General features: G+C 35.1%; 3 protein-coding genes across 3 annotated transcripts; all 3 read right to left on the bottom strand.

The window, feature by feature from the left end:
* Nucleotides 1-582: 582 nt before the first annotated feature.
* On the bottom strand, nt 583-3,757 carry LOC124438927 (aminoacyl tRNA synthase complex-interacting multifunctional protein 1-like). Its single transcript, XM_046989119.1, has 9 exons — nt 3,560-3,757; nt 3,408-3,436; nt 3,013-3,109; nt 2,698-2,865; nt 2,482-2,589; nt 2,214-2,287; nt 1,242-1,282; nt 858-1,014; nt 583-764 (listed from the first exon to the last, which is right to left on the bottom strand). The coding sequence occupies exons 1-9, from the start codon at nt 3,666-3,668 to the stop codon at nt 630-632; spliced, it is 918 nt and encodes a 305-aa protein (XP_046845075.1). The 5' UTR covers nt 3,669-3,757; the 3' UTR covers nt 583-629.
* Nucleotides 3,758-3,836: 79 nt separating this feature from the next.
* LOC124438926 (fat-like cadherin-related tumor suppressor homolog) lies at nt 3,837-10,955 on the bottom strand. The gene is made up of 12 exons (XM_046989118.1): nt 10,810-10,955; nt 9,328-9,426; nt 8,949-9,209; nt 8,249-8,401; nt 7,125-8,142; nt 6,691-6,752; nt 5,827-5,870; nt 5,620-5,755; nt 5,226-5,345; nt 5,102-5,157; nt 4,852-4,998; nt 3,837-4,515 (listed from the first exon to the last, which is right to left on the bottom strand). Exons 2-7 carry the CDS (start codon nt 9,401-9,403, stop codon nt 5,827-5,829), a joined length of 1,614 nt encoding a protein of 537 aa, XP_046845074.1. The 5' UTR covers nt 9,404-9,426; nt 10,810-10,955; the 3' UTR covers nt 3,837-4,515; nt 4,852-4,998; nt 5,102-5,157; nt 5,226-5,345; nt 5,620-5,755.
* A 1,157-nt stretch (nt 10,956-12,112) lies between these two features.
* Nucleotides 12,113-13,557, bottom strand: LOC124438575 (UPF0764 protein C16orf89 homolog). Its single transcript, XM_046988751.1, has one exon. The coding sequence runs from the start codon at nt 13,555-13,557 to the stop codon at nt 12,238-12,240; it is 1,320 nt and encodes a 439-aa protein (XP_046844707.1). The 3' UTR covers nt 12,113-12,237.
* Nucleotide 13,558: the final 1 nt, after the last annotated feature.

Below are 13,558 nucleotides of genomic sequence, written 5' to 3'. Positions count from 1 at the left end.
GTCTTATCTTGTTCCTTCAAGAGTAATCTTATGTTGAAACTCGAGTTCCTTGTACTCCAGTCTATTGTCTTCATCTGAAGTGACCTGACTTTAAAACTTGAGTTCCTATACACATCAGTATAGTGTCTTCATCAGGAGTGATCTGATGTTGAAACTCGAGTTCTTATATACTCCAGTCTAATGTCTTCATCAGGATTGATCTGATGTTAAAACTTGAGTTCTTATATACACATCAGTATAGTGTCTTCATCAGGAGTGATCTGATGTTGAAACTTGAGTTCTTATATACTCCAGTCTAGTGTCTTCATCAGGAGTGATCTGATGTTAAAACTTGAGTTCTTATATACTCCAGTCTAGTGTCTTCATCAGGAGTGATCTGATGTTGAAACTTGAGTTCTTATATACTCCAGTCTAGTGTCTTCATCAGGAGTGATCTGATGTTGAAACTTGAGTTCTTACACACACCATTTTAGAGTCTTCATCAAGAGTGATCTGATGTTCTTTTTTTCTTCGACACGAGTCATTTGATTTGGATTCTTCTGGGGCCCATAGAAAACTGAAAACAGTCAATTTGCTACAAACTTAAATGTTTAACTTTTTTGAAACGAGCGACAAACATTATTCTGTTTCTACTTTATGCTAGAGTTTTTCATCGTTTGTGAGAAAAAATATCCTTCTTTTCCTACAACAAGGAACGGAGATCCTTTATATTTTGCTATTCCTTCTTCGTCAGTGTGTAAGTCAGGTTGGATCTTTTCAAATATCTGTAATTAAAATTTCAACGGCGGTAAAATTCTCAACATCTTTCGATAACTTGAATGTGACCTAATAAGAGCGCTACTTGAACTATGGCGAACCTTCTTCTTAGGATTTAGTTGTTCATCAGGAGTCCCCAAGTATCCCTCACAGATCACTTTATCCCCAGGTACAGATGTTGAAGGTGGATCCAATAATTCACACAGTTCTGGTGAAGATGCGCACATTACCATTGCATGCGAGAGTATACCTCTCATCCTACAGACAGATGGAAAACACGTAACGTATAAATACTGGGTCTTGAAGTACAAAAAAAGCCCAAACCATCAAAAACTGATTTTCAAGATATAGTTTGTGTTCCCATGCCCTTAGCCTCTAACAAAAATTCGCCTGGTTAGTATGAAAGTCCCACATGACCTCTCCACGCTTGGTATGAACCGTAGCATTTGTAGAGCAATGTCAATTGGATTTGAAGAAAGCCTTACTTGGCTGGTTTAAGATTGCAAAGTACCATCACCATACGATCCTGTCATGGAAAAATACTTAATATGAATTGCTTATAATATATCTTACAAGTACCAATATTTTTCTTCACGCCAACAAAAATAACAATTAACTAACTATACATAAATGTTTGTCGATGTAAATCGTCTACATCATACGTAGATGTAGTAGGTTAGTAGAGTCCTGAGAAAGACTGTTGTTGTTGTTGTTGACTGACGTTTTGACAACCTTTGCGCAGTGTGCGAATTAACGGTGTGTAATGTGCAATTTGCACATCGTTTTAGCTAAAATGAAAACAATTGCACATCACTTTTTCAAACGATGTGCAAAAATCAGCGGTTTTAACGAAAAACACTGTCGTAAATCATATGAATCTGTTCACGTTCAAAAATATTAATTTAGCCATTAGCGCTATACAATAATTAACGTAATATAGATTTGATTATGCCTCTAAAGAAACACTTTTGTCAAAAAATTTGCACATCGTTTTTTCTCAACTAATTCGCATACTGCCTTAGCGGTATTTGATTTTTTTACATTTTTTTTTGACTCTGAAGATGACTACTGCTAAGGTTGTTGAAACATCAGTGAAACAATACAAACATGTAATGATACTCCCGGGTTTAAACTATTTACTTTATAACTATAGAAACACTGTATTCTGTGGGCTTTCTATAGGGGCAGATCCTGGAGATTATGAAAGAGGGGCCAAACTCTTTGAATTAGTTTGAAAACTGAAACTGGCTGTCATTTTTTATTATTATTCAATTTGTTGGTTTTTTCTGGCAAAAGGGGGGGGGGCACAGCTGCTTTGCCCCCCTAAATCCGCCCTGTTCTAAACATTTATTGTAACATTTATTGTAGCCCTCTTTGGGTTGATACTTTATAAAAACCTGAGCACTTTTATAATATCTTTGATCTTTTGATCTAAGTCAATATGTTCATGTAAAAACCTGCATTTTCTCTATGGGAATATGTTTCACAAGGCCAGAAACAACAGTTCTTGGTTTCTCCTCTCCAACATCAACTAAAACAAAGTAAGTTGAAGCAGTGTTATTTTGATAACAGTTATTTACTGATTTGCTCACACAGTGGCAAGGAACTTCAAATATATCATACTTCATTGATTAAACATATTTGTTTTGTAATCATCACTGTATTAGTTTACACTGACTAAAGACTATGTCATTGTATTCACTTTGAGTAGAAAACCATTCTTACTTTCTTCTAAGTAGAGTGTGTCCGCATCAGGGTGTTTTTGTACTTTGACAATCTTTCCTACTCGAAGATCAAGCCGAGAGACATCAACATTTTCTTCAGTCGTACTTGCTACAACACAATCCAACAAAATAGTTAGAGCTGTTGTACACAGAGCTTAGATATGTGACTATTTAGCAATGTGCAATAAACATTAGGAGGCCATACATTCATACTAACATGAAGTTTTGGGTTTGGCAGGTTTTTCCTTCTTGGATGGTTTTTTCTCCTTTGCAACTGGTTTCTCTTCAACAACAGGTGGTTCTACTTCAGTCAATGTTCTTTTACTACCATCCTCTTCAACTGTTGCATCCTCTTGTTTATCATGTGGTAAGGTGAAAATCTTTACTTAAAAAAAGTTTTTTAAAATATGAAATTTAATATCCCTTTTCGAAAATGAGGTGTTACATTTTGACGAACAGAAAATATTTACTTGATGCTACCACTATACCATTTCATATTATGCATGCCCCAATGACTTTAATTAAAACTTACTTCCATTTTGACGTTGAACCTTTTCTAGTTCAAGCTTCAGTTGTTTCGCCTTTTTTCTCAATTCTTGATTTTCTGCTTGCAACTTCTCTTTTTGTTTCTCAAATGAGCAATGTAATCAGAGAGTTAATTTTGTGACAATGGATTTGCCAGGCGGAAAGCGAATTCTTAGTATAAATATAATTGCCCAACATAAAACTTTTAATATGGCCATGGATATATAATTGTATTAATAAAATTATATGTTATTGTTAATAAAATTTTACATCCATGGCTATATTAAAAGTTTTATGTTGGGCAATTATATTTATACTAAGTGAGTAAATTATCGTGGTCAGAATTCGTCTATTAACTCTATTTAATTATAAGAATGTACATATTTGTAGCTTAGGACATACCACGTAAGATGATTCAATTCTGTCGCTATCTAGAAAAAAAATCGTTGATTAAGAGACAATTTGACCCAAACAAATCTCTTTCATCTGATTTTAAGTGAATATCTCTCATCTATTAAAACTGTCAATGTAAATTAGCCCCAAATGTAACTTACTGGCTTCGTTTTCCAACGCAGAAAGCTGTTTTCGTAGTAAAGCGATAGTAGCCTCAGCTTGCTTCGCATTTAAACGAAGAGTATTCAAAATCTTGTCTGAAACAGGCATTTTTAAAACTCAACAAGATGCAATCGACAAAAATTTCAATAACAGAACAACCATTGACAATAACCTTGATAAACAGTACTACTTTCATCATTTACTATATTAGATCAGTCAAAAGGACATAGTCAGTTTCAGCACTTTCATACCATAAATTATTACCATACACATAAGTGCTGAAATGAAAAATTCAACGAATTAAAATTTTTCTACTTTCACTAATTATATTTACAAGCTTATCTGCTTTTTTATAATTCACCCAATTTTATACAGGGGCGACAATGAAATGTCGATAATTGGGTTCTGTAATCGGTGTCTTGTTTCTTTGGAAGTGCATGCAAAACAACATTTAGATGAAGGTCGAAAATTCATATATTATTTAGTTCATAAAATGTAATTGACTGTTTCATAACTTGACTCAAGATACGAATGATGATATAGAATACAACCGCAAAAATATAACGAAGTATTTATCCAGCAACTTTAAGCATATATTTACGATCAAAACATCAAAAATATACTTTGTAAGTTTATTGTTGCGTGCCTTTAGCACAGAAAAAAATCTGCTGAACTATACAACAACACAATTTATAGCTACAATCACTGCAAAAAGCGTAAAATACATAAAACACAGCACGAGAAATTGGTTCGTTTTGCAGCATATATTTCCATAAAGATTTGGTTGAATGGCCAAATGAAGAATTGTCCTCTCGTTTCCATTACTGTTGTTTGGCACGCTTTTCCAAAGAAAAATAAAGTACTCATCAATAAAGTTAATATAATTCAGTGTTCAATTCAGTAGCCATTTCTTCTTCGGAACCATTTTCGTCTATTTCATTACGTTCTTCGTCATCTGCAGTTAAAACAGAAATTACTGCATGCAATAAAAAATTTTCCCTTTAATTGAAGAAAATTTCAGCATTCCAAGCCCATCTTAAACATTGTTCGAAAAAGCAAGGGAAAATTAAACTACAAGAGAGCATAACAAATATGATTTCAGTATCACACGCTGCATATATATATTTTGGTCATTAAATTATAAATCAAGTAATGTGGGTATTTTCAATGAGAAAGATATATGTGCTTATTTTAAGAAGCACAGAGATATAATAATTTAGCTTCTGATGCAATATTTAGACAAGATTTATTCCCTTCTCACGATGAATTCAATATTCTGTTCAAGCTGCACCTGTTTTAGCGGTCTTTTCACAAGAAATAAACGCCTTTCGTACGGTATTTCTTCCCCGAAGATGAACATCCGAATTAGAAGACCTCGCAGAACCCCCACAGCCAGAGTATTGTGACATACCTTCCCGTTCTGCGTCTCGAATTCTTTCTGAGTTATAAAATAAATTTGAAAATTTGGTGTTAGCTGTACATAAATACATCGCATACACGGGTACATTGAAAGGAAGATCACCGGATTCCTTTTAACAAACCTGCGTCACCACAAGGATCCATCTTGTCCAGTTTTGGAACAAGTCTTTTTGGTGTGCTAGAAAGAATGACGACAAATGAATGGCGTGTGAGTTTACACTTTGCAATGCAACTATCTCGCAAAACCTCAAGTCTGTAAAAGAAATTGTTGATCTTGAACTATGAGGAGTTCGTTCTGCCGATCTTTGAGAACTTGGATGACTCAAAGAAGTAGATACGTTTTGTTTTTCTTTGTCCCATTTCAATCTAATTAGAGAATAAAAGATGAAAACAAATGCAGTGATCAGTGTAAGCATGCGAAACAAATGGCGGAGGGGAGGGGGGGGGGAGGGAGAATACGGCAGATGCAGCCATCGTCTTTCCGAAAAAAAAGAAAAGTCAGATTAACAGTAAATGATTCTTGGGAGTATGATCTAGGTTAGAATTGCCTGTAATGCAATACTATATCTTTTACTTACACGAAGTAGCGCATAGGTCTAGTTAAATGAAAATATAGCAAATATTCAACCGATATGATTACCTCAACAATTTTGCCCGTCGATACAAAAATAATGCTCTCAAAACAACGAGCAGAATAATGACTCCAACAACGACACCAAGCACAATGACAATGATGTCCGAAAGCTTGGTACGAAATCCCTCTCTCTTTTTAACATCTAAGAGAGAAATATCTAATTTAACTATGGTACTTCACCGCATTGCATAGAAACAAAGAACTTAACGATACCTATTCGGCGAATATCCACACGGACACATTAAGAATGGCTTTGGCTAAATAAAGGTTAAAAACAGTAACAGGACATCTAGCAAGTTCGTTTATGCGGTTTCAATTGTCAAATATATTGTCATTTAGTGTCTTTAGAAATTGACTATTTTTCCAGAGGGTAAACGCAGAAATATTCATATAGCGCGCGTAAAAAACCTCGTCTGACTACTTCACTGGTTGAAAATATCTAAAATCCAATTTACAGTTTCATATAATGATTTAGTTCATTTCTTCTTTATGTAACTCCCGTTTTTTATCACGTGATTATCCAATCGAATACTGTGAAACTTTCACTATAACAACATTAAATAAAACAATCTTCGATGCACCAATCGAATACTGTGAAACTTTCACTATAACAACATTAAATAAAACAATCTTCGATGCACCAATCGAATACTGTGAAACTTTCACTATAACAACATTGAATAAAACAATCTTCGATGCACTGACTAGCATTAAATCACCACAAATATAAATCGCATTCACCCCTCGGAAAGTTTACAATATATGCGTGACTCGTTTGAATTTTCGCCACTCAAAGTTTTCATGGAAACTTTGCATTAAAATCAGAGCAGATGTCGATTTTAGGTAAAAAACAAAACGCCAGCTCAAGTGTACACTCGTGTTCTGAAAGATAATGTTAATTTATTGAAAGCGCTCACGCATTTGCCCCATTTACATCATATATTTTGTGTCATAGCACTGTGGGTCAACAAAGTCAATTTCTCCACACCACAAGCCGAAACCTCCACTAGTGCCCCTCCAGAGAACGAGTAAAACATGTACTGGATACGTTGAATTTAGTTATGAATAAAAAAATACCTGATAAGGCAGAGGGAACCAACGTTGAATCATTACATTCGCAGTCAGCTTCAATAGTTACTCTTACAAAAGAAATAAAAAATATCCACTGACATCTATGGATTAAATCGTCCTGAACTTACGATACGATTAATGAGAGTCAAGTGTCTTGGTAGAGTAGAGAGCTATATGTTTGAATTGAATCATAGTACACATCAGAATCAATATAAGGGGCCGATTACATGGAGCAGTTTCAGCCTGGGCTGAAATTTTGTGGATTACATGGTCAATTTCAGCCCGGTGTTTAGGCCGGTGTAATCACGTGTAATCATTTTGATAGGATATTATAACAGGCCCGGGCTGAAATTGCTCCATGTAATCGTCCCCTAAATCATCTGAGTGAGAAAGTCTACCAAAATACAACATTATAAACTAAATAGCGCGATAAAACTTACATATGAAATCTCTTGATTTCGTAGTCCAGTGATTTATTTAACGTGACAACACCACGAGTTTCATCAATCTGAAACTGCTTCTTTTCCGTCAAGAGATGATAATTTATTTCACATTTCGTCTGTCGACTATCAACGACTTTACGACCACCGATCCACAACGATGCAGTCTCGCGCAATCCAAAATTTTCTCCTACAGTTATATTAAAAACAACCTCATTAAATCTTAACCACTGCACTAAAATGACGACATTTGCAGGTCTGAATGCGAAGAGTTCCGGCTCTCCTTTATCGTGGACACAAATCGTTAGATTAAAGACATTAGCTTTCGATGTTATCTCTTTGTTAGTTCTGATGAATCCTTTTTTATCTACCATAAAAATGTCATCATCATTGCCATTCGTAATCACATACGTCAGCTCGCCAAGTTTTCCGTAATCGGGATCATACGCCAATAATTCAGCGACTGTGGTATTTGACGGTACTTGGCCGTTGAGCCGAACAACAATTGACGTTTTCTCGAGCGTGGGACGGTTCATGTTGATTGGATGAACATCTATCCTCAGTCTTCCCCCGGTTGTATATCTACCATCAGTGACATTAATGGAAAACTCATAGCTTGTAATCGAGTCTAGTTGAAGTTTTTTTTTAAGGTAAACCTCCCCTGTATCTTTGACGTATGTTATAAGTTCGTTAGGATTCTTGATATAATACTCCAGTTTCGAATGTGGACCAGTGTCATTGTCAATGGCAGCCATTTGGCCAATCACAGAACCCACTGTTATGTTACAAAGCACACTGAAGACAATCGGTGTTTGTACGAAACTTGGAGGATTGTCGTTAACATCAAGGACATTTATGGACACATTGAGGTCGCTACTGACGTTTTCCACACGAGTCACAGCTCTCAGTTGCAACACATAATGTGAAACGGATTCTCTGTCCAACCTTTTTGTTAAAAATATGTTCGTGCCCCAGTTTGAGGCTTTCGGATGTAGGCGGAATGTATCGTGAATGTTACCTTGAAATTACATGGTAAATGATCAGTCAGTTTATACAAGCAGAATTCAATGTAAGATGTACAGTTCAGAGTTTTTTAAGACTTTATATGACGAATTTTTACAAACCTTTAACAATTTCAAAAGTCATCCTTTCTTTATCTCTCTCTCTACTTTCCGCCGTCGCTTTTAGCGTTTTAACTGGAATGAACATTTGCGATGAAAGTACATCTTCAGACAGACTCAAAACTTGATTCGTACTCTCAAATTCAGGATAAGCAACTGACCAACAAAAAAATAACACAAGCATTACTATGGATACTAATATAAAACATTGTTTTTACAAATACTTCCAAAAGAAAATCAGCGAAAGAAAATACTTCTGAATGTATCATAGAACGATAAATCTCCGAGACAATATATTCTTTCTATTTTCCACTCCAAAATCTACATTTATGAGATTTCTATCTTCCAGTCAGCAGTACTCAGCTATCTTCTTGAGCAACGAACTTATGAAAGGAAAAACAAATTTTCCTAATTTCAGCCTGATGAGGTTTGAAAGTGATGCAATGTTGAAAACGCAGTTAATTTTTGTTCCAGCGCACATTCATGCAAAACATGAGACCAAACACCTTTAAACCTAAATGTTCATTATTTTCCCTTGTTTTTACATTTGTTTGAAGCAACAAGCAAGGGAGATTCATTAACAGGGGCGATAAAAACCCACACTCCTAAAATGTTTCAATTTGCAGCATCTATAAACATCAAGATCATATTAATGGCAAAGTACAATTATTGCTAACTATATTCACATTAGATTCTAACTTACATAAGATCCTATAAAGTGCTCCTTTTCTCTTCATACTGGCATGTGACAGCAAACCACAGCGATTTTTTTGTTTGCAAGTAACCATGTAACATGTATTCCCCCATAAAAATGCTATATTTCCTGTCTGGCGGTTGCAGGCTAAATTCAGACATTCCACAATGCTTTCTGCTTCTCCGACGTGTTTAAAATTCCCGGCCTCGATGTCGTCTATCAAAGTGACACCAGTTCTCGAAGGTTGGCGTACGCAAATTGTTCTTCTGGCTGATGGAAAATAGAATAATATCAATGCAACGCAACGAGTGGATGGTTGCATGAATTGTGCTGCTCAAAAATAAAAGATACTACAAAAACAAGGACAGGTTTCTACATAAAAGCATACCTTGAGAATAAGAGAATAATGAGAGAGAAATAGCAAAAGTGACAAAACGACACACTTGCTCACTTTTTGAAGACATTATTGAACATCAACATCAGTAGTCTAAAACAAACATACCTAAAAATTACCTTTGATAAAAAAAATTAGCATGTTATCACAGAGCAGATACAAGTTGGGTAGTTTGATGCAAACGACAATGATACGAAAGACAACGCTGCATTCTGGCAGGCAATGCCTTGTTTGACTTGGTAATCTCGTTTAACAAGGCGTGAGCCCCCAGAGTTAATATATTCCCTATGACATCGTATAAATTTCAAGTAAATTAGGGATTGAATTTCCATGAAAGGCTCTATTACAGACAGCCTATATCATGAATATAATTGTCAAGTCTTCCCCATTTTACGTGTTATTTTTCCTCGCGATCCAAATTTCATCATCATGAATCAATCTTGACGAGACACAGATAGGGAAAATAACAGCTTATACATGTTGTCATCTTCGATGGACAAGTCCTAATTTTTAAAATTCCAGAATTCCTTCCAAAATTGAAATCTATTTAATATCTCTTTCACACAAAAGACTTTCCAAAAGAATGCAGTTTGTTAACGATATCCACGGCATTTTGAAAAATACGTTTTTCTTCTTTAAGTTTTCACAATATAATCAACGTTTTAACTTCCTACGTCATGCCTTGTGGCCCTTCTGTTTCCCATCTTTTTCATTAAATCGACAGTCGTGCATCAATTACAACGAGTGCACATTCTACATCGATAAAAACTCCAAAATAAGCAACGAACATAACTTTTGCTCTGATATGAAAGTTCTATATTTGCTGCCTTTCGGTAAGCATGTCAAGTTTCATCTAATCTCATTAAAAACAAAGGTTCACCGACTTTAAAACAACCGAATATTATGCCACTGTATTTCTCAAGAGAATATAAAGATATTCAGTAATGATGCAATGAATGATGTGTTATTGGTAAATTGTCATTTGACATTTCACGTCTGCAATGCGGGCAAATACTCATTTCGTTACAGAAATGTGCGATGTTGTCGGTATGGTTTGAACCATAAAGATAATACAGCAAAGCAAACCCAGATTACAAGATATGTGACGTTTATAGAACCCTTAAATTAAATTTTGTAAAAACGTTTGGCATGGAAAAAATGCAGCTTTCGATATTGTTTTGGAGTTAACGAATTTGCTTAAAGTTTAAAGCTTTTGCATGGATTAAATGTGTGAGTAAGTCTTTGAAGTGTTGGTATATTCGCGATTAGAAAAAGAGCACAAGTTCTTGTCACACATTTTTGGTGAACACAAGCTTTTTCTAAAGCGTCATGTAAATTTAATTCTCGAGTTAATAATTTAATTTGGAGAACACAAGCTTTTGATCGACTGTCTTTTAATCTCACACATGCAGACATCTGTATATCTAGCCTCCATCAAGCTACAAGGACACAAAAATATTTCAAGATGTACCTAACCTCTTTTTGTTTCTGTCTCTTCATGGCGATGACAAATGTGCTGTTTTCTTGTGAAAACCTTCATCATTAAAACTTCAGCGATGTGATTTAATAAAATTGTATGAAAAATGAAGGTGAACTGTGAATGTTCTAATGACAGACAACTATAAATGACTATCAAAGAAATGTGGTAGGAAGAATGTTTAGTAAAAAACATACTGTTGCAGAACAATGGTTTCAAATCAGCTTAACAAGCCGACTCATCGGGAGTTCACATAAACATGATTGATTTACAAGTAATTTTTAATCAGAATTCGTGATTCGAGAATGCCAGGTGAGGTTTCGTTGTCACGATAATGATCACCTGCAGAGTTCTTAAGAAACTAATAACATCGTAGCTAGAGATATTGCAATTTATTTGAAATAATCGACTCGTTCACTCTATGCCGGATAAACTGGAAAAAGCAACTTCTTTGACTCGGTATCCGGAACAATTCTCACATGCAAATAATCAGGCGACTAACTTTAAAAGTAAACTTAAACGTATTCAATGGACAGGCCATTGTAATGTCAAGGACTATCATATATTGCCACATATTGCATGTTGAAGTTATTTCTTGATCAATAAAGCATTTTGAAATTACCTTCATCTAGTCTTAGTCGTCCAAATGAAAAATCTTTCTCGAAGTCAGTTGTGCGTTTTCTAAAACATATTTCTGCAAACGCGTTTACATACATGCAACACTAGAATGTATTTTAGCGTCCAGAATTGCCTATATTGTAGATAAATTGTTAGATGGAAAAGTATTTTAAAAAATAATAATTGTGCAATAGTAAAACACGAATTAAAAACAACGAAAATGCCAAAAAAAAAATGACTGAGGTAAGAGGTTGAAAGTGATTGCACAATGTCGCATTCGACAAAAAGATAAATGAATAAAACAAACATTTGTTCATTCAATATCATCCAAACAAAATTCAGTTTATGATGAACGTTGGGAATTAACCTCATCTTGATCAGAAAAGATCTTGCAGAGCACGTATTTTCGTGAAGGCATGTACTGAGTATTAAAATACTTTGTACCTTTTAAACTTTGTTTCTTTGAGCTTTTAGTCAAACAAAGATTCATTTTATTAAAGTTAAATTCATCGAATATGCAATGGGGCAGAGCGCGAATATTGAAGATGAAGTGTATTCAGCATTAACACATTTTAGAAAAGAGTCGTTAAACTGTATTGAACTGGAAAAAATCGAGACATTTTCCATTGGCAAGAATAATTTACCATTGAAACATTCAAAAATAATATGAATCTCAACACGGAATCTGTGGCTAAATCTATTTTAAAATGTATTTACTATAATACACTTAGTTCTAAAACTTTTCTTCAAGAGAGTCAATACTATCATAAAAACTATAAATTTAATTTAACTCAATCTTTCCATTACAGCTACATCTTCTCCACGAGCCATTTTGTATACAATCCCAGTAATCCAGCAGCAACTCCCGACTCGTGAGAAGAACAACCATGATCAACTATTACATCACTTAACAGTTTGCGCATGCTTCGGAAAGATCGACTCTCTCTCCTGTTCATGGATATATCATGACGTATAACAAATGAACCAATGTAATTTTTGTTACCACTGACTGTGTTTGATTCATCCTTATAATCAGAGGTATCTCTCGATCCATCTCTTTCCTTCAGTGTATCAGAATGTTCATCATTGCTAGGAGTACCGTCCTGGTTGTATCTATCGTCAGGGGAATCCATCAACTTTAAATAATCAAGATTATTTCCTTGACCAGAATCCCGGTCATGATTTAAATCTGTATCGGTTTCCCGACCATGATCATCATCATTGTTCGATTTTCCAAAACATCCAAATTTCCTTTGCCAACTTAAGACATTGTAAAGTCTTTTAAATGTCATGAACTCTGCAAATCCGTGCATCCCACATAATGCTCCTTGCTCAATATAAAGATCACGCGTATTTAAAGGAAACCCAAATTTTTCCAGCAACATCATCTCTCTCATCACACCAGCACAACGATTCTGTACGAGGCCCTTGACGTCATAACCATAGTGTTGTTTGAGTATTGGAGAATACTTTGTCTCACATCCAAACATTATGGCTAAAGACAGAAATAATACTTGATGAGTGGTGCCATATCCGAACGAATTTTGATTGGTTATCGCCTTGAAACAGTCTGCAGAGGCCTTGCATTTTGTACGATTGATATTCGTTCCCATGACTTCTGTTATGCATCTGTTTGATAAAGTTTTGCTCCAATCATCGTCTTCGTGTATGAACGTCGATACATTCACCACATTCCATGCAGGAAGTTTATTAAATTGAAAAGCTCGGTAAAATTTCCATGGTTTATCAACCATAGGTTTGAACATGGCATAATAGTCGGGAGATTGATGTTTAATGAACACCTGAGCAAGATTATTGATTGACGAAGCTTTCCGGTGAATTTTTCCTATTATCTTGGCAATACGACTCTTTTTCCCATCTGCCATGGTGGAATTTAGATATTTGTTCAAACATAATGACCACGCTCCTTCGGCAATTCGCAATCCCAATATAGCATCAAGATTTACTTTATCAACATCCTCTTCAAAGAAAGATACTAATCGTTCAGAAGCTTCTAAAGTCCTTTCTAACGCTTTCATGAAATTCATGTCAACGCGTTCACTTATACATCTTTGATGGTGAAATGTTAGCATAAACGTGAGGTATAAAACACGAATAAAATAGAACATC

This window comes from Xenia sp. Carnegie-2017, unplaced genomic scaffold (genome assembly GCF_021976095.1).
Source record: "Xenia sp. Carnegie-2017 unplaced genomic scaffold, XeniaSp_v1 HiC_scaffold_19, whole genome shotgun sequence".
Taxonomy (NCBI): Eukaryota; Metazoa; Cnidaria; class Anthozoa; order Malacalcyonacea; family Xeniidae; genus Xenia; species Xenia sp. Carnegie-2017.
The sequence above is the reverse complement of the archived record's forward strand: the minus strand, read 5'-3'. Positions and strand labels throughout refer to the sequence as shown.

Bases quoted from the DNA above. Each gene is read 5' to 3' on its own strand.
- LOC124438927 (XM_046989119.1), bottom strand. From the start codon at position 3,668: ATGCCTGTTTCAGACAAGATTTTGAATACTCTTCGTTTAAATGCGAAG. The intron at 3,437-3,559 runs GTAAGTTACATT...TTTTTTTTCTAG, and splicing joins TGCGTTGGAAAACGAAGCCA to ATAGCGACAGAATTGAATCA. The intron at 1,015-1,241 runs GTAAGGCTTTCT...ATCTGTCTGTAG, and splicing joins TGCAATCTTAAACCAGCCAA to GATGAGAGGTATACTCTCGC.
- LOC124438926 (XM_046989118.1), bottom strand. From the start codon at position 9,403: ATGTCTTCAAAAAGTGAGCAAGTGTGTCGTTTTGTCACTTTTGCTATT. The intron at 8,402-8,948 runs GTAAGTTAGAAT...TTTGTTGGTCAG, and splicing joins AGCACTTTATAGGATCTTAT to TTGCTTATCCTGAATTTGAG. The intron at 8,143-8,248 runs GTTTGTAAAAAT...TGTAATTTCAAG, and splicing joins GACTTTTGAAATTGTTAAAG to GTAACATTCACGATACATTC.
- LOC124438575 (XM_046988751.1), bottom strand. From the start codon at position 13,557: ATGTTCTATTTTATTCGTGTTTTATACCTCACGTTTATGCTAACATTT.